This window comes from Drosophila subobscura, chromosome O, assembly GCF_008121235.1.
Source record: "Drosophila subobscura isolate 14011-0131.10 chromosome O, UCBerk_Dsub_1.0, whole genome shotgun sequence".
NCBI lineage: Eukaryota > Metazoa > Arthropoda > Insecta > Diptera > Drosophilidae > Drosophila > Drosophila subobscura.
The window spans coordinates 2,423,658-2,449,258 of NC_048533.1; the positions used below are offsets into that span (position 1 = coordinate 2,423,658).

Consider the following 25,601-nt stretch of genomic DNA (forward strand, 5'->3'; position numbering starts at 1 on the left):
ATAGCGAAAACCACCAAGAAATTCTATACGAAATTACACCCGAGGGAGCTCTGTTTTTTTATTGGTTTCCATTGCCAAAATGCACAGTCACGTGCGCCCGAGGGCCACAGACGACCCACCGAATGTCGATGAGCTAACGTCTGGTGTCTGGCTTTAAAAGTGGGTTACAACAAAAACGAGAGAACCACAGAAGTTTTAAAAGAAAGTAGAGGGAGAGGGCGGGAAGGAATGGGTTTCTTAGCAGTTTCAGGGAGTGCCACTCGCAGAAGAGGGGCCCCTCCATATTGACGTCATTGTTTGTCCAAGAGAGAACAGGTAAATATTCCTCCCAATACACACACGAACGGGATGAATATGATATCGAGAAAAATATATAGATGTATGTACATAAATATGTATATATGTACATATGTATGTATAAAGTATTTTCGCGCATTTCGTCAAAGCAAATAAGAAATGAAAGCGACCGTTTGCGAGGGAACTGTAAATTGTGTGCCATGATAACACCGGAGGTAGGCAGGCACTCTCTTCTCTACAGATGTACCCTTTATATATATGTATATGTACATATACATATATGTATGTATGTAAGTATGTATATATCCCTCTACACATTGTTCTTGCATTGTGTTCACCATTTTGGACGAAAGGGAAATTTACTCCGAGGAAAAAACAGGCCGAAAAATTACGAGTATTTACTGTGGATGCGAATCTTAGGTCTTGGCTAAGAATCAAGGGGCAGAGCAACCTGTGAATATACAATTTTACGAGTACTATTAACTATAGCAAAAGATCTACACACTCAGAAAAATATGAATATTTGAATAAACAAAAGGAAGACGCAAGACTTCAGGTCAAGTGGATCTGCTTCGGGCAGAGAAACTGGATGATGAAGAGAGATGAACACTTAAATCGATGTATGTTGTTTTGATCAAAGTTCTTGCTTGTGTTTTCAAGCAGATCAAAGGAAAGAAAATTCTGATTCTGTGATGTAGATGGACAGAAAAGGAAAAGCTCTGAGATAGGGACACTCGTGTATGCAACTGAGGAACTACATCTCAAAATCAGTAGACATTCTCTGCGGCTGTGATGAAATCTGTTGTTTTCATGAGTAACGCAACAGATCCCCTCGGACTGGTTTTTGATTGTGGAACTTATTCCGCTCCGGAAACGTTCCCAGTGACAGCATTATGCCCCAGAAATGTTTTCCGTTCCCCATTTCTTGTAGCATGACTTCCTCCCTCTCTTTCACTAAACAATTTAAAAACTGCAAGTTCACAGAGAACAACAAAAAACGAGAAGGGACGTGTGAGACGCGTCACAAATTTTATACACTTGTAACAGTGTGAGCATACAGCCATCTGGATGCAAAATTGGGTGGCTCTAGCTTTGTGTAGACTCTGAGATCCAGGCGCTCAACAAGACGGACGGACGGACGGACAGACGAACGGACAGACAGACATGGCTATTTCGACTCGGCTATTGATGCTGATCAAGAATATATATACTTTATGGGGTCGGAAACGCTTCCTTCTGTGATACAATATGCCCTATTTACTCTTCGAGTACCGGGTATAAAAATGAAACGCTAAGTGACGTTAGTCCGAAGAGGAGTAAATAAAAGAAGAGTAAACAAAGCTCATGACGGGTGACATTTCAGTGGTTTGTTTTCAGCTTTTCCAATGATGTTTTCGTTTCTATTTAGTTGGGAACTATTTTTGGGTGGACTTTTGTTTGCTAATCAAACTTGTCAACGGATCTACAAATCGGATATAACTTAATAATCTTTCTTATCTGGTGGAGTACTGTTGGGGTTGACTTGAAAGCTGGCTGAAAGATCTATTGATCTTCCTTCTACCCAATATGCTTCGTCTTTCCTTTAATCGAGGACTTACTTCATCCGAAACGGAACCAGAAACCGATCCCGACCCCTGCAGCTGTCTCGGTGGGCTGGATGTGGAGGCATTGCTTTCGCTCCTCTGCAAACGTGGCATCGTGGAGGCCCCTCCCAGGGACACAGGTCTCTGCCCCGAAGGTGCTTGTGACGCAACGGTGGGTGTCGACGTGCGTCGTATCCATATATCGTCAAGCTCTCGTTCGCTGGGCGTCCTGTGCGGCGGCTGCGGTGGCTGGGACTTAATGGCTAAGCTTTGGGTATCACAATGGAGGCTTTGGTTTGGAAGTCCGGCTGTATTCAGTGCCACATTGCTGGTACGGATCTCCACCAGCGAGGGCTCGAAGAACTGCTTGGAGAGATGCGGCGTGGCTGTCGAGGGAAACCTGTGCGAGCCGTAGCGCTGCGAGAAGAGTCCTTGGACTGAGGAGTATCCCCCGAAGCTGGAGGGAAAGCTGATGGTGTGGGCATTGGAGGAGGCACGCAGTTTCGCCAGCTGCTGCGCCTCCACACGCAGCTCCGGAGCTGTCTCCTGGGCCAGAGTCACCTTGAATTTCCCATTGATGATGAGCGGGGGCTCTGAGGGCAGAGGAAGCGGTGAGGAGGGTGGCTTCTCTTTTTCCACTGGCGGAGGCGTTGCCTTTAGTGGGGGCAGAGGGGCAGCCGCCTCCTCTGTGTGCAGCAGCTCCTTCAGGGCCTTGGGGAGAATGGTTGCCGGTATCGGAGGCGGTGGAGGAGGCGGTGGCGGTGGCGCCGCACTCTCTTCGATGTTCCGCGTGTTGATCCTGTCGATTTTGTGCATAAACTGCTGGCGTAGCCTCTCCAGATCCTTGAAGCGCTCCTTGGAGGCCTCGTCCTGTGGCGTGGGCGGACGTGGCGGCGCCTTGGAGGCCTTCTCGGACTTCAAAGCATCTGCGGCACCTGTCTGCAAAGATTTGTCGCCATCTCCATCCTCATCGTCCTCCTCCTTGCATTGGGAAAGCCGCCTCCGTTCGGTGAAGGGCGGCAGGAGGTAGCCTGGACGCGGGTTCACGGCATACAGATCCTTGCCAAACTTTCCGCTGAGGCTGAGGCTCAAACTGAGATGCACTTCATCAACATCGTCATCGTCATCAGGTTCGTCCTCGTCGTCGCTGCTACTGCCGCTGCTGCTTTGAAAATCAAAGGAATTGGATCGCGGCAGGCACTTGAGCATTTGGGCATCGATGTGGGGTCCGTGGGGCACCAGACCCCGCGACTCCCGCTCTGTCTGTGGCTGCGACTGCGGCTGCTGCTGCTGCTGCATGTTCGGCCCCAAACTCCCCGAAGACGCAGCCGAATCGGGCTCGGAGTCGGTTTCGTAGCCATCCTGCTCCTCCAGGCCCTCCATCGTCGATTCGAAGGCGCATTCAAAGGTGTCCTCCAGGAAGGCAGGATCAGGCTTCTCCTCTGTTTGCTGTCCTGCCGCTTGCTGCTGTTTCACATGCTCCTCCTCCTCGATCCAGTCGCCAGGTGGTGGCGAAGCCATTTGTGGATGCTTTTTTTGGGATGTTTCTTTGGATGTGAGCTCTATCTCCACTCTCTCTCCCTGATGTCTCTCGATGTCACAAGTGCTTTCTTTTGTACGACATTGATTTGCTGCCTTCCTTGGGAATCTGTAAAAGTAGTTTGAGGATCGTAATGTTCAATATGCGGCTATCCAGAGCAAGGGAAGCCTTTTGAATGTTCCTTTTGTGTTGATATGAGGGACATCGATTGTCTTTCGATCATCTTGTGAGTATATGACGATATTCTATCGACTTGCAATCAGATTAACATGGGTACAAGCGCTTTTCGAGGAAAGCAGTTATCATTACTGCATCTTATATCGTTATCCTAGCAAACTGTCCAACAAATCACAATACTAACTTCGCAGTAGCCTTCATACATATTTTGATATATCGTCTATTAAATTGTTATCAATCTTTTATTCAATTTCGACTTATCTTCTCGGCATTTCTGCTGTATTCTATTCCTATGCACTCTATCGATTTCCTGTGGACATCCCCCAGAATAATCTCTTTTACTTTGAAATGAAAAATTAAATCGAATCCCGAACACCTCGAAATTGCCAACAGAGCTGACAACAGCCTAACAAAAAGCATGGAAAAGAACGAGAATATGTTTACGCTGCGTCATCGTCAACGTTTTCAGTGGTTAAAAAATGAAAACAAAAAGTTCAACAATAACAAACAACAAAAGAGAAATTAAACCAGAGAACAGAAGCCAGAAACCGAAATGAAAGAGGCAGAAACTCTACCCCTGCCTCTGAATGTTCAACATATGGCAGCAAGCACGAGGGCAGATGGGCTGACAAAACCAAAAAATACAGCCCCGTAGATTGCGCTAGAGATACGACAATGTAGATGTATCATTTACAGACGTATCTAAATTCGAATCGTAAAGATTTCATCTCTGGATAACTTGGTGTGTATCCGACTTAAGTATTTTTATACCCGGTACTCGGAGAGTAAATAGGGTATATTGTATTTGTGCACAAAGTGAATGTATGTAACGCACAGAAGGAAACGTTTCCGACCCCATAAAGTATATTTATTCTTGATCAGCATCAATAGCCCCATGTCTGTCTGTCCGTCTGTCCGTCCGTCCGTCCGTCCGTCTTGTTGAGCGCCTGGATCTCAGAGACTATAAAAGCTAGAGCCACCAAATTTTGCATCCATACTTTTGTATGCTCACACTGTTACAAGTGTATTTCAAAAATGAGCCCCGCCCCTTTCCGCCCCCGCAAAAGGGCGAAAACCTCCCAAATCTTCTCTATCAGATCACCAAATTGGGATCCAATTGGATCATTATTATAGCCACAATAAAGAAATTAATTCGCACTGGCTAAACCCACCCCGTCCCGCAGCTTATATTGGTTTTTTACATATTCTCTCATTCACACTCTTCTTCGCGCAGTTTATGGCCTCTGCCCCTGACACGTCTCTACCTCTGCCGTGTCTCTGCCGCGACTCCGCCATGAGTCTGCAGTGCGTGTCTCTAGGGGAGGGTGGCGAGCTAAAGGAGCGTGTTGGCGTGAGCAGTGTTGTTGATGTAGATGACAGATGAAGAAACAATTTGACAAATAACCGCTAAAGTGCAGATGTAGTACTGAGTGCCGGGTATAAAAGTTGTGACGCGTAAGAAGCGTCTCACACGTCCCTTCTCGTTTTATTTGCGTGTAACAATATTTAGTTTGAGTCTCAGGGCAGCCGAACCGCTGCTTTATGTAACAAGGGCTCCCCTCCTGTTTTCCAATGCTGTAACGTACAAACATACATGTACTCTCCCAATCCTTCCCCATTCCAATGTCGTGCAACAAGTCCCCCGACTAGACGCCAGAACGTCTGGCAAAAAGTGGCAGCTAGATACACAGATACATTGCCATATGTACGTATTGTAGATACAGTCGCAAAAAGGCCAGCTCAAATAATAAATAATTAAAAGATACAAAATAGCGGAGCAATCAGCTGACGAAGGCAATTGATGTCTGGGTAGCGTACTGAGCTAATGTTATGCAATTACATGTAGCGGAGGGGATGTCCAGGGGCTGGGAGAGGGCCACCTAGTTGCATGGCTGCTGCTACGGTTGTATCTGATATAAATTGAAGGAGGAATTGAGTCACAATCGGTTCGTGTCGTGGCATTTAAAATTCAATTTCTCGCTTAGAAAAGAGCATCTGTCTGACTTTGACATAGGCACCCTTTGACTTTTGGTCTGTTGATCGTTTCTGAGTCACGCAGTGTGGCACACTCCAGCTGCCACCCACACCCACACCCACACCCAACACCCACACGTGCGTCACAAAGAAGACCGCGAAGTGAGAGACGGAATTAGCATGCCACACATATGTGGATACCAGATACATTTGTATCTAATTGCCACTAATTGCGGCGGGCGCATCCATTAGATGCGGACGCGAGCATCGGGCATGCCATATGCTCGATTACACCACAATTTTGCGGTTGCCCCCTTTGAAGGGAGGTAACAGAGCAGGGGAACGGCTGATTATTTAGATAACATTTGTAGGCAATTTAACTTTTTATTTCGCTTCGAGAACACTTCGAGCACAAATCTAATACACCCCTTTACTCTTCAAGTGCCGGGTATAATTATTGTTTAATTGAAGACGAACCCCACGCCCCTACACTCCGCACAAGCAACAACAAAGTAGCAAATAAATTTTGTGTCGAGTGTCGACGTCAGAAGCAATGACAATAATTAATAACAAAGCAGAGAATGGCATTCATGGCTCATTTCGCAGTTTTATTTTCAAATAAAATATCCCACCAGAATCAAATAAAATACACAATTAAACCTGATCAAAAGGTGTGCCTCGGCGAGAAGGACGCACGAATACCGACACAGCCGCCAAGGGGTCGCCCGGTCTCTGTGTCTTTGTCTCTACGTCCCCAAGATAGATTATATTTATTTATATGTGATAAATTATCCCCTCGAGTTGAGTTTTAATGAAGCTGTTAGAGGTAGGAATACTCTTTGATACCCTATAAAGATGGGAATCTTAAGAGAAATCACTTGCTGAGGCCCGTTAAGCGTGGACTGTTCAACCGACCGAAGGGTGCCTAAATTAGGGTGTCTGTCTATCATAATATCTTATTGTATCCATCCCTCTATCCTATATTTATATACATATCTCAAACATATTTGTTCTACGTTCACTTTACAATTTTCTAGCATCAATTTATTCCTCTTTAGTCGTAAGGAATGAGAAATATGTAAAATGCCAGCCCGGTTGACTTTGGCTTTGGCACTTGATGTTAAAGCGGAGGCCCACAAATAAATATACAATTCAAATTCGAATTAATGAATATGCGGACACTACGCGTACAATATATAGAATGAATACAATGAAAGCGAGTGTGTGGGCTGTAATTGCTGCTAAATGATGTAGGATTGCCAGCTGCCAGACTGCCGCTTGCTGCCTGAAGGCGTGAGGCACTTCCTCCGTTCAGTAGGCAGTGCCTTATGCAATTCCCCTCTCACGTGATGAATGATGATTCACCACAACCCCAGTGAGGTATGGTGGAAGAAGACTGAAGGCCCCTGATGGCTGATAGCAGCAGAAATGTCATTCGCTTCTCATTGACTTCCCCGTTGGACGGAGTCGGAGCAGCAATTCATTAAGCGACTGTCATCATAATTGATATTGCAATCAACAGTGAACCACAGACCCAGTAGGCTCACAGCCTTTCCCATGATAAGGATACAGACACAGATACGAGTATGTGGGAGTGGTGCCAGAACTGGCATTATCTTCGCCGCAAATGAGTCGAGAAATTAGCAGCAGCAGCAGAGATTTGTTCTCGCGGAGGTGTCGGTGTGTGTACGTGGGATTTTCTCAATGGTCTGCTAAATGGCAAAAAAAAGTCGCCAATACAGCCCGCCCTCTGGATTATTTGCTAAGTTATAAAAACTGACGTCTGGTGTACTCTGAATGTTTTCTTTAATGTTTTTTTAGGAATAAAAACACTTAATTAAACGAAATTCAATCATCCATATGCACAATTTCTGCCTCAAATACTTCCATTTTGTTTTGTGTTTCCATAAAATCTATTGCATTATTGTGTAAACGAATCATAAAGATAGCAAAGCAAGAATGAACGAGAAGGGACGTGTGAGACGCTTCTTACGCGTCACAACTTTTATACCCGGCACTCAGTACTACATCTGCAACTTAGCGGTTATTTGTCAAATTTTACATTTTTTCTTCATCTGTCATCTACATCAACAACACAACTCACGCCAACACGCTCCTTTAGCTCGCCACCCTCCCCTATAGACACACACTGCAGAGTCGCGGCAGAGGCAGAGACGTGTCAGAGGCCATAAACAGCGCGAAGCAGAGTGTGAATGCTGCGGGACGGGGTGGGTTTGGCCACTGCAAATTAATTTCTTCATTGTGGCTATAATAACGATCCAATCGTATCCCAATTTAGTGATCTGATAGATATGGTAATTCCCTACGGAATGGCTTTTAATTTTCTGTTATCTTCAAAATTGTAGATTTGGGAGGTTTTCGCCCTTTTGCGGGGGCGGAAGGGGGCGTGGCTCATTTTTGAAATACACTTGTAACAGTGTGAGCATACAGAAGTCTGGATGCAAAATTTGGTGGCTCTAGCTCTTATGGTCTCTGAGTACTAGGCGTTCATCAGGACGGACAGACGGACGGACGGACGGACGGACAGACGGACAGACAGACATGGCTCAATCGACTCGGCTGTTGATGCTGATCAATATATATGTATACTTTATGGGGTCGGAAACGTTTCCTTCTGTGCGTTACATACAACCGTTATCCGCACAAATACAATATACCCTATTTTCTCTTCGAGTACCGGGTATAAAAAGGGTAGCCATAAACAGTCGTCATGTTTTGTCGAGGCCCATAGCCCCCTATTTGATGTTTCTTCTGATAAAAATTGGCACTGAAACTAAGCTGCAAAACTCTTTTCGAAACTGGAAACTTCATAGCCAATTGATCTGTTCAACAACCTTCTGCGAATACGAATGTACGATAAACAATCACTAGTCGCAGTTTTCAGAGCTTACAAGCCACATATGTATGTGGATCGTAATTGATAAGTTCCTCCGTCGCTTGCGGGTTCTGCCTCAATGCCCTGTCTCTACCTCGAACATAATGAAATTGCTGGCTTTGCAGTTTTAATTTCGATTTGATCAGCACAGCCCACAGAAGCGAAATAAACTTGGAGACTGGAGACGAAGCCTCTCTCTGGGTTTGTTGTCAAGCGCATTTCAATTTGCATTTTCCACTTTTGACTTGCGACTCGTTTTTCTGTGTCACTTTTGAGGAGAGGCCCCTCAACCTCTCCGTCTCCTTGTCTCTTCAACTGTCTGTCTGCCTCTGTCTATGTGGAACAATCGAGCATCACGTGTTTGCGCTTTTGCCATTCGTTTAGGTTGGTTTTCTTTCTGTTCATTATGTTGTTTTTCCCCCTGCTTTGAGCTTCAGTCTCAGTTTCAGTTTCTATTTCTGTTTATGTCAACTGATTAAATGACTTACAGATTGACTGAATGACTGATTGGCTGAATGACTGATTGACTGAATGAATGTCTGAAGGGGGCGTTATCGAGTCAAGGCGGTCAAGGCGGAAGATGATTGTACGCTTTGACCAACTGCAAATTGTTTTTCATGCACAAAACTAAAGAAAAAGCAAGGAATTAGTACAAAAAACAAGCACAACTGTACTTTCCTCAGGAGAAATTGACAGGAGATTTGAAATCGATATCAGATAACTGTTTAACCACATGATGGTTGTACTTTCTGGGAACTTTGCTCATGGATCTCTGATATATAAGAGATTTTGACTAATAAACCGTACTCAAACCTCTTAATTTAATTTCTAAAGCATGAATCAGTTAACTATTTGCCCTTAAAAATACAGCTGAGTTAATTAGAAATTCCATTTCATTTGTATTTCCTATTCCCTTGGGCCTCTTTTGGAGGATACCTCTCTACGCCCTGCTCTTAAATCATCTATCAGCACTGGCAAAGGTTCCCCCCCACAGAGTGCAAAATAGCCTGGGTAATTGCCACAATTAGATAAAGAGCCCATTCCTTAGGAGGGTCATCGCAAGGGAGGACAAAAGCGGAGAAGCGGAGTGCGAGAACTGAGATTAATAATGGAATATGGGCCAGGTGTCGTGTGGCTCGAATCCAATATCAATGGTAGGAGAGAAACGCTTTTTCCGAAACCAAGTCCAAGTTCAAAAGGAAGACCCAACTGTAGGAGAGAAGTTCAGACATATCGATGGTTGTATACACCCAGAGATGTCGATCAGATGGCATTCAATCGACTATAAAACTAATCGCTGCACATGCAAATCACATCAAATCCGTTCAAGATATTTTCAGGCTGGAATTATGGCCATAGCAGACGGCGAGAGACCGATAAGATCGTTTAACTGGTTTCTGCTTTTGGGCTGAGGGAACCATTAAGCGAAGATCGTTCTATGCATGATCAAATATTCCACGCAAAATGACATCCCCATCCCCAGATCTTGCTACACCGCATTCGATTGTACGACTGCAGCCGAATGAAGTAGCTGAATATCTGCGTATACGAAGAGGTCTGTGTCTGTTTCGAGTGGCTTGGATTTGAGTGGACTGGACTGGCGGAGTAGCGAGAGAAAAACAATTTATAATACAACAACAAATACAGGCAATTATTGATTTTTTAAGTAGTGCTGTGTTCCTGAGATTGTTTTCCCCCTGTATCTCCCCCCTCGCACCTGTATTTGTGTGTGTTTCTCTATTGTCTCTAAACGAATAATATTCGCACGTATTCGCATTTGTCTGTGCGTGGGGGAAGGATGAGGAGGGGGAGGAGGAGGAAGGAGAAATTCTCGACCATACTCTGAAGACACGAGAGACTCGCCTTTCAGTTGCGTCGCGACTGTGAACGTCTCAAGCGGTTATCTGCCGGGAAGGGCCCTCGAGAACAGATTCAAAAATCGTTTTATATCTCATAAAAGTGCAGATAGTGCATTAGGAGTTCCCAAAGGCAGTGGTAGATAGAAAAGTATTTCGAACAGATAGAAGACAGTTTTCAAAGAAGCAATTTCTAAGTACATTTCTAAGATGAAACTTAATCGCATGAAGCTGCTCTTTGGCTCCGCGGGCACCCTCGTCTTTGCCATTCTCTTTGGCTGGGTTATGTTCCCGAAGATACTCAAGTTAATGATCTCAAAGGTTCGAAAAGTGTTTATTTCCAGAAGAAGTAGCTTAATATTTCTAACGAAAAGTATCTTCAATCCGTAGCAAGTAACTCTAAAGGTGGGCACGGATGTCAGGGAACTCTGGTCAAATACTCCCTTCCCCCTTCACTTTTATTTCTACGTTTTCAATGTCACCAATCCGGATGAGGTATCCGAAGGAGCTCGTCCGCGCCTCCAGGAAGTGGGTCCCTTTGTTTTCGAGTGGGTTTTTGCCGTCTTTAACTGAGATTCAAGTCGGAAATGATTTTTCTTTCAACGTTTGCAGCGAATGGAAGGACAAGATTGATCTGGTGGATGATGCTGTAGAGGATTCGGTGACCTTTACCATGAGGAATACTTTTATTTTCAATGTGGAGGCATCGTATCCACTGACCGGAGAAGAAACAATCACCCTGCCACATCCAATTATGCAGGTAAGAGGTGAACAGATACTCCCCAATTTCAAGAGATACTTCTCTGAGGTTTTAAATTGTATCTATGAAGCACACATGGATGGACCTAATGACTCACGTGGCTGTCCCCTATTGTTGTCTAACTCTCTCTCTATGTGGGAATTATGCAAATGGAATCTCAGCTATCAAAATCTGAAAATCATATAAAAAATGCAATTACTCAGATGCTTATCCCAGAGACACGCATTAGAGGTGTTCTACGAAGCGTTCCACATGAATTAGGAGGAGCATTTCCACGTTCATTCATTCAATCGATTAATCATATTTGCATTTTTCCCTTAAATTTCCTCTAGCCTGGTGGCATCACAGTGCAGCGCGAGCGTGCAGCCATGATGGAGCTGATAGCCAAGGCAATGTCTCTGGTGTTTCCTGGGGCCAAGGCCTTCCTCTCCGCCAGGTTTATGGATCTGTTCTTTCGTGGCATCGATGTGGACTGCTCATCGGATGAGTTTGCTGCCAAGGCCCTGTGCACAGTGTTCTACACTGGCGAGGTGAAGCAAGCGAAGCAGGTCAACCAGACTCACTTTTTATTCTCATTTATGGGGCAAGTAAGTGTGCTTCGGGAATGCTCTTGCCCCTGCAGATCCTCTCAAGATCTCTCTCTCTCTCTCTGTCTCTTCTTGTAGGCCAATCATTCGGATGCTGGACGCTTTACTGTATGCCGTGGCGTGAAAAACAATAAGAAGCTGGGAAAGGTCATACGATTCGCAGGGGAAGCCGAGATGGATGTGTGGCCGGGGGATGAGTGCAACCAATTTCAGGGCACTGACTCCACCGTGTTTCCCCCTGGTCTCCGCAAGGATGAGGGCCTGTGGGCCTTCACACCCGATCTGTGCCGGTCGTTGGGGGCCACCTATGTGAGGAAATCCTCGTATCATGGCATGCCATCCACCAGATACACTCTGGACTTGGGGGACATGCGCTCGGAGGAGAAGCTGCATTGCTTCTGCGATGATCCCGAGGACCTGGACACGTGTCCGCCCCGGGGCACCATGAATCTGGCACCCTGTGTGGGCGGTCCTCTCTTGGCCTCCATGCCGCACTTTTACAATGCGGACTCAAAACTTGTGGCCGCCGTTGATGGCCTTAATCCAAATGAGAAGGATCATGCAGTTTACATAGATTTTGAGCTGGTAAAAAATGCAAAATGCAGGGAAATGCTAATATTTCTATATTTATTTACATCCCCTTTGCAGATGTCTGGCACGCCCTTTCAGGCGGCCAAGCGTCTTCAATTTAATCTCGACATGGAGCCCGTGGAGGGCATTGAGGCACTGAAGAATCTCCCGAAGCTCATCCTCCCGCTCTTCTGGATCGAAGAGGGCGTGCACCTGAACAAGACATACACGAATATGGTCAAATACACGCTGTTCCTGTAGGTATCCTTGCGCCCCTGAGAGTGCCTTCTGTTTTCACAGATCCCTTTTCTGCCTTTTCCCCTTCAGTGGCTTAAAATTCAACTCTGGCCTGCGTTGGACTCTCATCACCCTCTCCCTGGTGGGCCTGATGTCCGCTGCATATCTTTTTTATCAGAACTCCGATAGCCTGGACATTACTTTGCCACCGAAGATCCTCAAGGAAGTCAACAAAGTGGCCGATGCGGCCTTGAATTCAAAGCCCTTGGCTCCAAAGGCCCCTATCATGCCGCAGGCGACTATTCCAGGCACCAATCCTACCGCCCAGCCTCCCACAGGCATTCCTCCATCTGTTCCAGGCATTTCCCCACTGCCAAATCTCAAAATGGAGCAACGAGAGCGCTTCTAGAGCCAAGAAAGAGAAAAGGGGAAGGATCTATGCGATCTCTAGGATCCACTGTTCCTTCTACACATCACCCACTACCCACTACCCACTGTAGTTTCTTAGCAGGGAAGCACGTAGAAGCAATCCAAATGCCAATAAAATGCTACAGCAAATCTGAGAGATTTCTGATGAAAATAAATCATCAAGTGAGCAGCGAAAAGCCACTGAAATGTCCAAGAAAATTAATTATAATATTTATTGAAATAAAGCTGGTATCTGGCACTCTGTTTTAAATTATTTTCTCAATTATCTCCACAGTTAAGTGTCGAATCCTCCTCCCAAAAGGTCACGTCCTCGGGGACTTGCACGCCGCTTAAGAGCTCCCTCAAGTGCTCACATTTAAACTTGTCTTCTTTGACAAGTAAATCATGGTCCACATCCTTGATGTAAATCTCTCGCAGTTTCTCCTGACTTATCTCTAAGTAGTTGAGATCTTTTAACTCGGAAATAATATCCGTGGGATACGTGAGGCTCAGGCGCTTCAACTGCTTCGATTTCCATTTATCAGGCACATCCTTGAGCGTCTCGATGGCAGGCAGATCCAAGTCCATCAACCTAGTGGCTTTTGAAAGGAAACCCAGACTCGAAAGATTCGTATTGGTCAAGAGGAGCTGCTCTAGGGTTTGAGGCTGTGTAATTCTGACATCGTCCAGATGAAAATTGTTCTCCAAGTGAAGACTGATGATGCGGCCATCAAGGATCACAGATGTTAGACCACAATTGGTGGCCTGCAGCTCCTTGATGTCTCCTTTCAGATGCAGTTTCGTAAGCTGCGGATTATCCGATAGTGTAAGATGTTCCATCGATGCAAACATATTCATGGATATACGTTCTAGCAGATTATTTCTAACTGAAAGGAGTCTCAAATCTTTGAAGAGTCCCCTGGGGAGTTCATTTAAATGGTTGCTGTCCAGATTTACGCTTTGAAGTTCCTTTAAAGGAGAGAAAACATCTGGAGAAACAATCTTCAAATGATTGTTGGACAGATTAAGTTGCTGCAACTTTTTGAGAGCTAAAAATACTCCTCTAGGGAGCTCCTCCAATTGATTGTCGGATAAGTTCAAGTCCTCCAGCTCTGTCGAAAGATCAAAGGTGTCTCCTTCGATTTTCCTTATAGAATTTCCTCCTAGATTGAGTACCTTCAAGTTCTGCTCACCGCCTCTAAAGCACTCTCTGTCTATGTGCTGCACCTCACTTTCCAGAACATGAAATTCCGAGAGTTGTGGCAGACTTTGAAAGACATTTCTTGGTAGATTCGTCAATCGGGAACTGTGGATAACTAGTGCCTTGTAGCCTTTTAGTTGATTCGTTATATTCTCTCCAAAAAAGGCCACTTCCGAGGCAGATGGATACTCCAATCCAACACAGAGGCTCTCCTGACAGTCCAGTCGCTGCACTGCCACTTCCTTTAGCTGTATCCGGCGGCTCTTCCCTGTATCCACTTCCTTTATCAGCATTTGTGACTCACAATTGGAGGCTACAAACAGCAGAATCGTCAACAGATCTTCTAACTTTCGCAGCGACAGCATCTCTGCGGAACTATGTTGATAAAGAACTAACCATAGAACTGGATTTGAGATTCTTTTATGCGACATTTTCGACGAGCAATCAGAACACGACCTTCGGTAAAAACATTCACAGAGAGCATCCAAAAACAGGTCTTCAACTTTTAGGTTTTTGTTTTGTTTTTCTGGTCATAATAATTTATGATTCCTCTGCTATGAATATTCGGCAGAGCTCCTCCGCTCAGCGCTTATTTTTGTTAATTTCGAAGCTATAGACGGGCGATAAGCACGTTCTCTCCACTCGACACTCGACACTCGACGGAGTCCCCCCCATTCGAGTAATCCCATAAATAATTGGAATTTTGAATATCAGCTGATACGACGGGCGTGGGGTGCCTCTGTCTCGCACCCAGCCACCCAGAAAGTACAAATCAGTTGGGGCCTATGAATGTGTATTCATTCAGGATCAACCATTTTCATCGAATTTACGAGAATAGTCTTCGCTTTTCATTATTATCTATAGAAAATCAATGTCTGTCCCCTACATTTGCGTAGAGTTTCGCCCTTGATTCAGTTTTAGTTTGGTTACATTTTGCTATTCCTCCAAAAGGGGTTCGAAAACAATCTCACCATATCGTGGTAGCTATACATAGCTTTTATTACTTCAACAGCTTGCTGCCCCTCATTTTTGGTGCTGCTATCTTATTTTATTCATCAATATTTATGGCAATTATATGACTGCTATCTTGCAGCACCCCTGAAATCCACATATTCTTATCAATATCATGGATTAATTCCTTTGCACTTTTCCACTAACAAGATCCGTTTTTTTTCCATCATTTATTACTCATAGACAGCCACTAAAATCTTCAATCGTCTATTTAATCCATTAAATTGTAAGAGTACTTAAAATGCTGCAAACCCCGAAGTAATGGCCCTGCATTAATGTGCAAAATATCGAATTCTATATACCCTCTAGAATTATATCATCATTCTGTGAACAATTTCGTCATCGTCCGAACTCACAGTTCCTTTGATTTATTTCAACAGGAACATCTTAAACATTTAGCGCCTGACTTGAGCAATAAAACTAATGAAATAAATAAAGTGACATAAACTGCCAGAAGACGCCATATAAAAGCGTCGCAGGCCCCACAATAGACCAGACTTTACTCGTAAAAGTAAAAGCATGACTGATGGCTATATAGTATCTACACAGATACATATGGAAGAGCACGTATTCCCTTGATTTGTTTGGCATTTGCTGGGGGGGAACTTTCGTTTGTTTTATTGGAAATTCAGTCTTAGGGGACAGCGAGGCAGCGTCGTGGATGTGGATCGACACACAGAAAGCGAAAGAATGGGAGAACAAATGGGCAAATGTTGACACTAGGGGAATCAAGAAGAAACTCCTGGTGTTGGAAAGATCTTACTCTGCTAGATACATATATCCTCAGCAATACGGCATCCCGTTGCATCCAACATGGTGGGTGAGAGGGAGCCCTACATGCTGATGATGGTTCTTGGGGTGTATGCAAAGTAATTGCTGGAAATTGAATTGAAAATAAGAGTGCGACATTCGTTTCATATCGCTAAACGAAGTCATGCCATTCCAATTGAGAGCCCAAGCAATATAAATAGGCAGACACCGACACATACAAATGTGTGTACATGTGGCTCGAATAATTAAATAGCAATTGGACTACTAATAATCTTTAAACAGCGAACAAATAATCGTTTGAAGATCAATAATAATTTGCATTGACAGGGGGAACATTAGTATTTTGTTTGCTTGGGATAAAAACTGAAATCCTCCGCTCAGAAAATGTCAGGCGCTAATTCATAACAAGAGTGTGCATTTGTTTGTTGAAAGCTTTAACCGACTTTGAATTTGAATTCGTTCAACAATTTAAATTCTTCATTGTTGTCGGTTGTTGTGTCATTCGTTGAGCTGCAAAATAATTGAGCGACAGAAAAGCAGGTTGAACGTGTTCCCCCGAACGACGTCGATGACGACGACGACGACGATTCCGATAATAAAATGTTATAATATTTTAGATATTATCCATTAATTAAAGAGCGTCTTCTTTTACCTAATAAAATTAATAATTCTATGCTAAATCTTGCTAAATAAGCGCATAGAAATATTTCCACTTGTTTCCCATGGGCGAAAATCTCCCAGTCATATGGCCAAGTGTCTGCTTATCAGCAGCCAAATGATTTCCACCTTCTGTGCGACGCAAACAAAAGCTTCAAGTAAATTAAGTAAATAATACTTCCATGATAAGAGGCCAGACACAAGAGAAAGAGCTTGTTTTCGCTGGACATTTCATGGGCTGAAATCTGTTTATGCCCATAACATAGGAACTCTCCATAGAACAGAAGCGCCACCAGTGTGGAACCACCGGAGCGCACAACTTCAGACGGACAGAAAGCGTCGCTGCTCTGTATAGAAAAACCCCAACCAAACAATGATTCGAATGAATTATAATACACATGTCGAAAATGATGATGACAACAAAATAAAACAGATTATATTTCTCTGCTACAGACGATTACATACTACAAAGGAGTACAGTCGCACATTCGTTATTTTCCCCAGACAAATCGAAGAGAGAACAATTTGCAGATTTAATCAAATGTAGTTTGTACCTATGCAAATCAAGAAACTGAACAGATAACTTGATAATTTAACCTTTTTGGACCTATGTGACACGAGTGGAGGTTATTTCAGTTAGAGTATATATTGAGCCGCTGTGGGAAGCTCTGCTAAATACTTTTTTTGCAAAAGCAAAACACCATGACTACTCGTTCAAATGAAAATTATATAGAAATATAGATGAATGGATGGGAGATATAGAATTATAGCATTATAGCATTATGGCATCACATTCGTGGCTTATCGTTTCAGTTGAGAGCTGATCGTGAGCCAAGGAGCACCGAGTACCGAGCACAGCCACAGCAGCACACACTCCAAATGTACGTTAGGAATTGCCGTGTGGTGTGGTGTCTGTCCCTGGTGTCTGTGGTGCTGTTGGTGGCATCTGTCGAGATCAAACCAGATCTCGTCCGAGTGGAGAGCCTGCTGGGGCACTGCCACGTCGCAGCTGAGCAGACCCGCTGCAGCGGCTTCAATTTCGAAAGCGAGGGCGAGAGGGCCTCCTTTGACCTTCAAACGGAGGTGAGGATCACCCCAGATGGCAGCACCTACGAGGTGGTGGCCGATGATCAACCCTCGGGAGCACTGATCTTCGAGAACTGCACTTTTGTGCACTTTCCCGCCAGGCTGCTGTACAGTCTGGAGGTCACCGAGTTGGACATGCGATCGTGCGGCATCCGGCACATGCGGTGGGACAGCTTTGCCGTCGGTGCCGAGAAGCTTGCAATTGTGCTCCTGGCAGACAACCTGCTGGGAGAACTAGAGGATAAGAACTTCATTGGAGCGGGCAATTTGCAATTCCTGTTTCTCAATCGGAATAAGATCCGGAACCTGGAAACGGACACTTTTGATGGCCTGCAGAGACTCCAGTATTTGGATATCAGCGAAAACCAACTGGAAGAGCTTCCCCCAAGGATCTTTGACGACCTGGAGAGCCTCCAAACAGTGATTCTAGCCCACAATTTGCTGACGACCATCGCAGGGGATTTGTTTGCCTACAATCCCCATCTGCATAGCGTCTCCTTGCACACAAATCGTCTGGAGGATCTGGAGGAGCACGCCTTCCGTGTGGGAAAGCAGCACCGCCTCCACTCCCTTGATCTCTCGCACAATGCACGGCTGACGGTGTTGCTCCTCAACCTAAACGCCAGCCGCCTGATGGTGCGCAACTGCTCGCTGGACCGCGTCAATCTATACGGATCGGTGACAGAGGTCGACCTCAGCGATAACCGGGTGCAGGAGCTGTACTTCCCCGCCTCGGAGACCCTCGAGTGTCTCGTGCTGCGCAACAATTCGCTCATCCAGATGGCCTCTCTGACGCGTGTTCCACGCCTGCGGCACTTGGATGTAGCTGATAATCCAGAGCTGGCCCCCTTGCCCGTGGGCTGGCAGACGCCCGAGCTGGAGCATCTCGACTTGCGGAGCACGGGACAACAGGAACTGCCAGTGGAGGCACTGCAGGGGATGCCACGGCTCCGAAGGCTGGATATTTCAGGCAACAATCTCACGGATATCGATCCCACGACATTCCCACTGCTCTCCAAACTGACGAACTTTTATCTACATGCCAATAACTGGAACTGCTTCAACCTGCGAACCATCATGGACATGCTCATCCGCCCCAATGGCATCACCTACACGGTGGACACTGTGGACCCTGATTTCCCTGGGGAGTACATCCATGGAATCGCCTGCATGTATCGCCAGCCAGAGAGGGAGGCTCTGGGAGGTTCTACCGAAATAGATTCGGGATATTCCGCCAGTGTGGAGTCCACGCAACTGATCAACGAAGAGCTCTCAGAGGTTGAAAAACTCCGAAATGAACTCAAGTCTGTGGTGCAGCATTTTGAGGCCAAATTCGACATAATTATGAACGCATTGGAACAGCTGAACGATCGCATGTCCTCCATTGAGAAGCTAAATCACACTATCTGGAATCAGGTCACACTTTCTGTTTAATTATTGTTCGCGATCTCCAATCTCCAATCTACATTTTGTATTGTTTGACTAATAAATGTTCTTATCGATTTATTTTGACCTCAATTTCCGATTCGTGGGGTATCGGGATAGCAAATGTAGATACAGAGTGTTATCTCTTCTGGCAATGCCCTGTCGTCTGACCTTCGCTCTGGCAACACCCTGCAAAAATTGCAATTCGCTTGTAGACTTTTCTGTAATGTTTTGTCGAATACGTAACAAAATATTTGCATAAAAATATTAATTTTCAAGCCAAGCAATTGAAGCCGATGGGAGACAAAAATAATGAAGGAGAGCGGTTCATTCAACTCTTGGGAACTGAACAGAATTAGGAGAGCACGAGAAGAATGTGCTTAAGTAAGAGCCATCAGTGGTTTTTCCTGGAATAAGTCCATAGAATTAATTACTTTGATGGCCCGCTAAACTCCAAGATAAACAAAAACAGTTTCAGTTTTCAGGCAAGACTTGACGATCGTGTACATGCGATCTATATAACAGATTACCTATCTACATATGTACATACACTATATGTACATATGTACATACATACATATGTATGTACATTCATACAAATTTGTTTATTCGAAAAGCAGTTTTCTGTTTAACGGTAATTGGCACACAACTCGTGCCGATCGGCACAACTGTAAATGTTAGCATACGATATTACCATTTTCTCTACTCTATATACCTATTTACATACATACATATGTATACACATACTATACATACTTACATTCATACATATATCCGACAGACGTCAAAGGTCGAACAACACTTGCTGTGAGTGGCTTCACAGGTCTGTGCGCCTTATTAAAGGGTGCTTTAAAAGTTAATTACCAAAACTGAAATTACCAAAAAGAGAAAATACCCTATTTTTGTGGAGCAAATTTAACCAATTATTCTATTTCCCATACCCTGATATAATGCAATTGAGGGAATTCCCAATAATCTCATCATCTGTTGCTAATTGTTGCTAGGAACTTAAATTAATTGCTTTTATTCTAGTTTGAAATGTTTACAGCGCAAAAAAACCGCCATAAATGAATAATAAAGAGTTTGAGAAAATAGTCCCCCAAACTGGTCCCTCCCTTCCACCTATCAGGAAATTTCCCTCTTAGTCACAGAAGAAAAATGGGGAAAGATTAAGATTAAGAGGAAAACGCGACGCTCGCGGATCATATCAACACAAAAGAAACGTAAAAAAGGTATACAAAAATAAATTATAATTTTTGACAATAAAACAATCGAATTAATGGAGTGGGTAAGGCGGGTTAAAGGGTAGTCTAAGAAAGTAGCACCAACCTTTTGTGTTTATTGATCAGCAAATGGAAGTAATTTTGATTCTCTTGTTGAATGGAAATTTAACACACACTAATGCACTGGCACAATCACCGTTACAGTTACATACATATGTGAACGGACACTATTAAACTCTTGACTTTTGTCAACAATTTCGCGATTGGGCTAAAAATCATTGTAAATAAAAGAAAACGGACGTTTATTGAAGATTAAAATAAAATTATTATTATTATTTCAGTGGGCAGGGGGTTTTTGAACATCCAAACGCTTGGAAGGTGTTGACTTTCGAGATTAGATTAATAACAATTGCACAGACACACACACGCGCACTCAGTTCTCACTGCTTAAGTAATTATCAGCCATTTTGTTCAACACCAAATAAATCACACACCAACAGCAACAACATGAGGAGCAATAAGGAGAATTAATAGATTTTAATAGAAACAATGAAAGCGGGAAAAACAATTCGGGCGCGCGCTTCCACTTTGGACTCCTCGAAGAAGGACAGAGCGAGAGGGCATGATTTTCCACTGATCGGGCAGAAGGCCGAACTGGAAGCAGCGGAGCTGCGCTGCTGCTGCTGCCTACGTCACTGGCACTCTCACAACTTAAATTTATTTAAGAAATCTTACAACCAGCAAGCAAGATTCGCAAACAAATAAAAGAAGCAGCGGAGGCAAATAAAATTATTTATTTTTCCATGGAAAATTTCCAAACGCTGCCAAACCTCCCTCCGCTGCCAGCGTCTACTTCCATGTACGCGTGTGTCCGCTGTGCGTAACAGCTGATCGTTGACTATTGATTTTTTATTTAATTTTATGTATGTACACTACAACCGATTTGTTGCCTATTGTTGCAACAGGCGGATCACATAAATGGCAAATTCGCACACTTCCAAGAGCAAGAGATAAAGGGCAATATTGCATTTCACGCGAGGGGCGACAACGAGCTGCTGGCCGCTGCCCGCTGCTTTTCCATTCGCGCACAATTAAAAGCTTTGCACGCAGCTTATCACGAAACAATATTTGTCGCTCAAAAAAAAACACATCCCACCACACATACAAATCAAATAAAACTATTAACAACAAATATCAATATATGAATATTTTGGAAGACTTATCGAATATATTTTTATTTTTAAAGAATATCGATAAATTTCTTTTATCTGATAACTCTGTCAACCCTATGCAAGGTGTATTGACCAGCGAGATGACGTCTTCACAGCGTATAAATATATATGTTGGCGAGAAAATTTGTTGTAAAACTAAGACATTTTTATGTCTTATGAACTGCAACCATATCACTATTTACCATGTCTTTCTTGTCCGACCTAATCACCTCAATTGTAAATTCACCTTGACTCACTATCGAGAGACTATCGCTGACCAGTGCATATTAATATTTCGATAAGCCATAGCGATAGTCTCCTTATATCATCTTATTTATACTTATTTATATATTTATATATATATATTTATATACTTATTTATACTTAACTCATTTTAGACATACATACATGTACTGTTTCCGACTCGCAAACCAGAATCAAAATCTACAAGGGCTCTGGTTCGACCCGGAATTCAATCAATTTAATAATCTTGCTAGGGTAATCTTCCTCTTACTGTATCGATATTCACATATTACATACATGTTCTATGGCAACAATCTTCTGAGAGTGTACGTACTGTACAATTGCACGAAATGCTACAATTCAATATCTTAATGCAACAGTGATTACTTATACAAATTACTAATTTCTCCCGGACATAAGCTCAAGCTCTTTTAAAATAGCACATTATTGTCGAGCGTTTGAATATTGAACACAATTTGTTATGTAGTTATACTTGAGAATCTATACAATTCATGTTCTAGTTGGAAAATGTTTCTAAAAAGGATCGTTAAGTAAGGATAATCATCCGAAACAGTCAAGAAAGCTCGCTTTTCTCGAAGATTTACAGTGGACCGTGGACCGAAGTCTCATCGAAATCTTGAGGGGGAGTACCTAATCAATAATGCTTACTACAAATCCGTCAACCAGAGCAAAATGTTCGCAAGTGGTTTCAGATTTATTGGCTGAAGGCCTAAGAAAGGACCTTACTGACCAGTTCCAGGAGAGTATGCGGCCGTAATGAAAACGTGCGGCACTTTTATTATTATGAACATAATATGTACATTATCACAGGAAATGGCACTCTAGAACAATTTACAATCTAAATATTTTATTTTCAAATTTTTCTGTGCGCGCGAATTTCTGGGTTTCGTGGTTTGGGATTTTCTTGTCAAGGAAATCCTCTCCTGTTACTAAACGGTCAGGGAAATCCTCTCCTGACTAAACACATTTCACACATACAAATCAAATATCATCCAAATTTCCAGCCAACCAGTGCACTATGGGGCATTTGACCACTTTTCCTGGCCGAAACTCATTTGTCAAAAGTCAAAAGAGTAATATTTTTTTAGATAGGGATAACATCAGACCCTAATGTAACATACCCAGAAAATTAACAGTGCGCACCACTGTTAAGATAACAGCTGTTAAAGTCAGCTGTTTGCTACGAACAATATAAAGTTATCGGAAAACTGATTTTTTTATGAAGTTTAAAGTGCAAAAATTGCTAAATTTACCAATTTAAGTACATTTTTTACAACATTTTTGATTCAGACAGGTATTAAAAAGTTGTTTGTGAGTTTGAAATTAAAAAATTGACCTGATAATATGTTTAATGGCTAGTTTTTTAACAAGTCCATATTTGTGACGAAAATTTGTCTTTGAATAGACTTACAAAGTGTTCGGTTCCCGCCGGAAGCAATAAACTGCATAGATATTGTAGAGTATTCAATTCTTAATCCAATTGATGTTACTTTTTCTTGCGCTTTTCTGCGTCTTCGGAGATATTTAAGTTTTCGTAACATAACCTAAAGTTTGGAAATTCGGAGTTATTTGCAATGTTAAACTCAGTGAAGAAGAAAGTTGTGGAAGAAGATGTCGATTTGCATTGCATTTAAGTGGTAATACCTGTCACTAGCTTGAATATCCCGATAAGGGATATTTGTAGACCCTTTGAAGAACTTTTTTTCACAGTTTGTCGATTAAATTGAACAATTTCACGGAAAACTTGAAACAAATCGAAAAAAACTGTGCAGAATGGATAAATTCGTGCTCAATCGTGCAATTATAATAACGTTGAGACATTTCCAGTACTTCTGCACTGACGTGCAGTGCTATTGTGTCCAACATTCAACAACTTAAAGAAAAGAAGCTGCTTGCAGTATACAAGGAAGTCAATGTAAAAATCCGATTATCTTCTACTTTTAAATTTTTAAAAATCCGGGCACAACTTTTTTAGTTTAATATGGCATTGCTTTACATATTCCCATCATTATTTGTTTGATTCAATTTAAAAATAAAATAAAAATTTGATTTTACCCTGAAGAAAAGGCGGTGCCACGCCCATTTTTTCAACAAACCTTCCTTTCACTATTATAAACTCATATCCAAAAACTAAATCAAAAAATAATGTTTCGTTTGGAAGTTATTAATTAATGCCACAAAAAGTGGTCAAATGCCCCATACTGCAGTGTGACCGCGAAATGATCGATAAAGTGTACTGACAGACCCTCGGAAATATACCAAAATATACCATTGCAACTTAAAAATGTACTGTAAATATACCGTGGACTTAAATGCCATTCCACGATTTTGATGTTCTATTTTATATTACCAGCTTGCAAAGACTTTTAACACTGAAACAATAATTTAATCCGTTTGAAGAATGAATTTGACGTAGTTTAAATACAAATTTTTATTGGATTGTATACCTTATGACCTTATATTTTACAAATTTGTGTTTGAATTTTTCATTAAAATCACCCCTTCTGGAAGCGAGGGAGAGTTGTGTTCAGTATGTAAGTATGTAGGTATGTGCATGTACAGACTGATATGTATGACTGTATGTTAACTGATATCACTAACCAAATAGTAGACGGTCGGACGGACGAAGGAAGGAACAGACGGACGGAAAACAGTGCTGATATCATGAAAATGTTTGAAAAACTGGACCAAAAGAGAAAAGATATTATGCTCGTTCCGTGCAGAATACAGAGATTAAAATCCCATGCGAGAGAGAAACATCCTCAAGAGAGAGAGAGAAAAATCCCTAAGCAGAAGAGAGAAAATCGTCAAGGGACATTTAAAAAATATGCGTGTGGGAGTTTCCATACCAATATAGTTTAATATACCTTATTAAATACCTTAAAAAATGGAAAATTAAGAGACGGATGAAATTCATTCATACCGATATATGTACGTAAATATACATCGAACTTTAGATGTCAAAATATTCCGAAAATAAACGGTCACCCTACTTTTTGTTATTGGACGAGCAGATGAAGCGCCACCTTCCGGAGATATTCAAAATTGTATTACCAAAAACCAACAAAAAATTGAGAAAAAATATCGATACCGATATATGCGAACTTAACCCACTTAAACCCCCTTTATTTTAACAAAATAATACTGCTTGCAAATTCGCCTTGTAGATCCATCTTTCCTCTTAACCTTCACCTCAAGTGGGGAAAAATTGTTCATATTTCATAATATTCGAGTGTGTATTTCTGTACCCACTGGTCGATCCTGGGCTAAGCGTTCTCTGTCACACAACAGAATTGCAATTCGAATCAAGCGCATGTTAGATTAAAAGCTGCAGCAGTCAGCATTTGTCAAGCAACAAACTCGTGCGCGCCAAAGTGGAAACCATTTGAAAGTATAATTCGAAATACTTTGCAACAAAGTTTGAAAGACACATCATATAAAAAGCAATTTGTGAGCCATAAATAAGAAGCATTACTTGCTTGGGCATGGCTTTCACACTGCTGTGCACCTCACTGTCAAAACTCTGCTCAAAACATACAAACTTTGAAACTTGATTTTCACCCCAAAGAAAATCAATAAAAAAATGGCGCATTGCACTGAAGCTATGACGCCAAACCACGAAAACCAAGGGAGTACCAACTCCATTCTCCATTCACCATTTCCCCCCATACCACCACTCACCTGCTCAATGTCAAAGTCCCATTCGGGAGAGGGCGAGCGTGCCGTTCGGCCACCGGCAGGTCCTGCCTGCGGTTCCTCGGGTATGACAGCAAAGCGCCCACACTGCAGGATGGGCGAAATGGCGCCATAATTAGCTGCAATGGAAGCAAGCAATTAGCTCGGAGACAGAGGATTTCGATCCAACAC

The 25,601-nt window shown here is 42.9% G+C and overlaps 4 protein-coding genes across 6 annotated transcripts in view; 2 read left to right on the forward strand and 2 right to left on the reverse strand.

Moving 5' to 3' along the window:
• The window catches only part of LOC117898834 (5'-AMP-activated protein kinase subunit gamma-1), a 62,079-nt gene that overhangs the window by 36,311 nt on the left and 167 nt on the right, over positions 1-25,601 (reverse strand). Inside the window, exons 1-3 of one of the 3 annotated variants that reach the window (XM_034808502.1) lie at positions 21,253-21,394; positions 20,366-20,527; positions 1,896-3,528 (exon numbers count right to left, since the gene is read on the reverse strand). In XM_034808502.1, coding sequence (XP_034664393.1) covers positions 1,896-3,401 — 1,506 coding nt within the window. In that variant the 5' untranslated portion in view covers positions 3,402-3,528; positions 20,366-20,527; positions 21,253-21,394. Of the gene's footprint in view, positions 1-1,895; positions 3,529-20,365; positions 20,528-21,252; positions 21,411-25,415; positions 25,550-25,601 lie in introns of those variants that run through there. The other 2 variants (XM_034808507.1, XM_034808503.1) reach the window with 2 other exon arrangements.
• Positions 10,350-13,144, forward strand: LOC117898836 (sensory neuron membrane protein 1). Its single transcript, XM_034808510.1, has 7 exons — positions 10,350-10,644; positions 10,714-10,871; positions 10,936-11,083; positions 11,416-11,670; positions 11,749-12,255; positions 12,319-12,497; positions 12,568-13,144. The coding sequence occupies exons 1-7, from the start codon at positions 10,534-10,536 to the stop codon at positions 12,884-12,886; spliced, it is 1,677 nt and encodes a 558-aa protein (XP_034664401.1). The 5' UTR covers positions 10,350-10,533; the 3' UTR covers positions 12,887-13,144.
• Positions 13,165-14,729, reverse strand: LOC117898457 (leucine-rich repeat-containing protein 15). Its single transcript, XM_034807879.1, has one exon. The coding sequence runs from the start codon at positions 14,515-14,517 to the stop codon at positions 13,165-13,167; it is 1,353 nt and encodes a 450-aa protein (XP_034663770.1). The 5' UTR covers positions 14,518-14,729.
• On the forward strand, positions 17,338-19,129 carry LOC117898837 (insulin-like growth factor-binding protein complex acid labile subunit). Its single transcript, XM_034808512.1, has one exon. The coding sequence runs from the start codon at positions 17,405-17,407 to the stop codon at positions 19,043-19,045; it is 1,641 nt and encodes a 546-aa protein (XP_034664403.1). The 5' UTR covers positions 17,338-17,404; the 3' UTR covers positions 19,046-19,129.

What these genes read in the sequence shown, in the direction of transcription:
- LOC117898836 (XM_034808510.1), top strand. Translation starts at nt 10,534, where the DNA reads ATGAAACTTAATCGCATGAAGCTGCTCTTTGGCTCCGCGGGCACCCTC. An exon ending in TTTACATAGATTTTGAGCTG is followed by an intron (nt 12,256 to 12,318) that starts GTAAAAAATGCA and finishes TCCCCTTTGCAG; the next exon opens with ATGTCTGGCACGCCCTTTCA. An exon ending in GTCAAATACACGCTGTTCCT is followed by an intron (nt 12,498 to 12,567) that starts GTAGGTATCCTT and finishes TTTCCCCTTCAG; the next exon opens with TGGCTTAAAATTCAACTCTG.
- LOC117898457 (XM_034807879.1), bottom strand. Translation starts at nt 14,517, where the DNA reads ATGTCGCATAAAAGAATCTCAAATCCAGTTCTATGGTTAGTTCTTTAT.
- LOC117898837 (XM_034808512.1), top strand. Translation starts at nt 17,405, where the DNA reads ATGTACGTTAGGAATTGCCGTGTGGTGTGGTGTCTGTCCCTGGTGTCT.